General features: G+C 50.7%; 1 protein-coding gene across 1 annotated transcript; it reads right to left on the bottom strand.

Annotated features, from left to right (window-relative positions):
- Window positions 1-99: 99 nt before the first annotated feature.
- EMH_0094510 (uncharacterized protein) lies at window positions 100-1,345 on the bottom strand (the record flags this gene model as incomplete). Its single annotated transcript, XM_038023160.1, has 3 exons — window positions 100-116; window positions 170-450; window positions 705-1,345. The coding sequence occupies 3 exons, from the start codon at window positions 1,343-1,345 to the stop codon at window positions 100-102; spliced, it is 939 nt and encodes a 312-aa protein (XP_037879014.1).
- Between the last annotated feature and the right edge of the window lie 565 nt (window positions 1,346-1,910).

Here is a 1,910-nt window from a genome sequence, read left to right as displayed (position 1 = left end):
CCCATGCAGTCAAAGAAAGTCCTTATGGCGTGAAGGTTGAGCATGAACGAGATGGAGCCGTGAATAGCGATGTGGGGATCTCTCACACCCACAAACTCATCAGCTGTTGGGTAGCCCTTGTCGCCGACTAAGCAGAACAGGCGACCTCCACCGATGTGACTCAAGTTACGGAAAAGAGCAAAAGCTCCAATAGGGAGCACAAAGGAAAGCTGTTTGTTCAGCTTGCGGTAGCGCAGCAAGACCTCCTTAATTGTAGGGTCCCGTTGCAGGTAGGGGATATTCGCTGGACTAGAAGGATCGCAGGCTGCCTCCAAGTCCACACTCCTCCACTTCCAGCCCAGCGTCATGCGCAGCATGATCGCGGGAGCATCCAGCTCCTTCTCCTCTAGCGGCGAGTAGATGGAAACAAGCGCCCTCTCAAACTCGTTCTCGGCGGCCTCCGGTGTTATCCTGCAGACCAAAGAGCAACAACAGCTTCCAATATAAAATGCAGAATTGTTTCTACTAAGCTGGTACTGGAATTCTGATTGAGGGATTATGCTGGCTAAAGAGAAGCTGGCTGCAAGCACTTCTTCAGGGGTATCGGGCCTCTGGAGTGGCTGCAGCTCGGTGCAAGCCCCTGCTTTCATTTTTCGTGAAGTTGAGATATTGGGGTCACGCATTTCTCTAGGGACGGAAATTATTATGCGTGAGAAGGAAAGTACCTCCAGCCGTCTGTGAGGAGAGAGTCGAGGACGTAGTTGCAGATAGCAACAACAGGGGCGGCGCCGTTTACTACAGCTTCATTCCTGACGACCAAATGGACTTTCCTGTCTTTGTTTCCATCGAAAATAGCAAAATCAAGCCACTGCATGTCTACAAAGGTCTTCAATGCCGGGTGTTTGGAGCAGAAATCCACGTTCGCTTCCGCCACATCCGAGAACACGACGAGAAAAGGCCGCTCAGGGAGGCCCAGACTTGCAAAGAGCTTTTTGTAGCGCAGCAGTGCCCGAAGCAGCAGAAACGTGAAACGTCCATGCCCGCCACCTATTTCTAGGATAATTACGGGTTTATCTGGGTCCGCCTCTGGTCGTTTAAACCAATCCTGTAGGAAATTGATGATTATTTTCGCATAGGATCTACACAAGCGGCTGTTGCTCGTCACAAAGGAAGGCACGTAGTCGTGAGCCCATGCCTCAATTGCCACTTGTTTATAGTAGTTGTCTAGCATCTTCCACATGATAGAGTCGCATAGAGGAGAGTCCTCTTCAACACAGAATTTGTCCTGCGGGCATTGCTCCACCGGGGCCTCACCCCCTACCGTTGCAATCCCAGAACCCCTAAACGGGGTGGCCTTCTCAGTCATTTTCACTATATCGTGGTTTGTTCAGATTACACACCGGCGAATAAACAATTGCGTTCCCTTTGACAACACTTCTCCGCCCTCGACTCAGTCCTGTTCTCTACTGCAGTCAAGAACAGATGCTCCAACTTTGTTCTCTTAGTTGTCACACGAATCGTGTGAATGCGGTAATACGCCTCTTCCTGCGAGGTTGTTATGGGCAACCACTGGCCACGTCGGGCCGGTCACGGAGAGAGCGGAGGCGAGGCGCGTCGACTGGATTAGAGAGCGCTATCTCCCGTGATGAAAAAAACTGAAGAAAATGAAAAGGTGTGCTCGTCGTTAAAACACAGTGCAGGCAGAAACAACAGCCACAGCTATTTAGGGATCGCACGCAGAAGGCCGTGAAGCCAAAGGTGGTCGGTAGTTCCGGGCTGTCGTTTCGGCCTGGAACTATCACAAAATGTAGTAAATAATACAGGAAAATCACCTAATGGTAGAAACAAGCTCCTTTAAGCAGGTGTCTAGCAATTGGTCTGCGCCTAGGATTTAAGACACCGGTGGCAGTGATTGGGGCTGTGTAAAAGCC

This window comes from Eimeria mitis, genomic scaffold (assembly GCF_000499745.2).
Source record: "Eimeria mitis Houghton genomic scaffold, Emh_scaff8295, whole genome shotgun sequence".
Classification (NCBI taxonomy): domain Eukaryota; phylum Apicomplexa; class Conoidasida; order Eucoccidiorida; family Eimeriidae; genus Eimeria; species Eimeria mitis.
The sequence above is the reverse complement of the archived record's forward strand: the minus strand, read 5'-3'. Positions and strand labels throughout refer to the sequence as shown.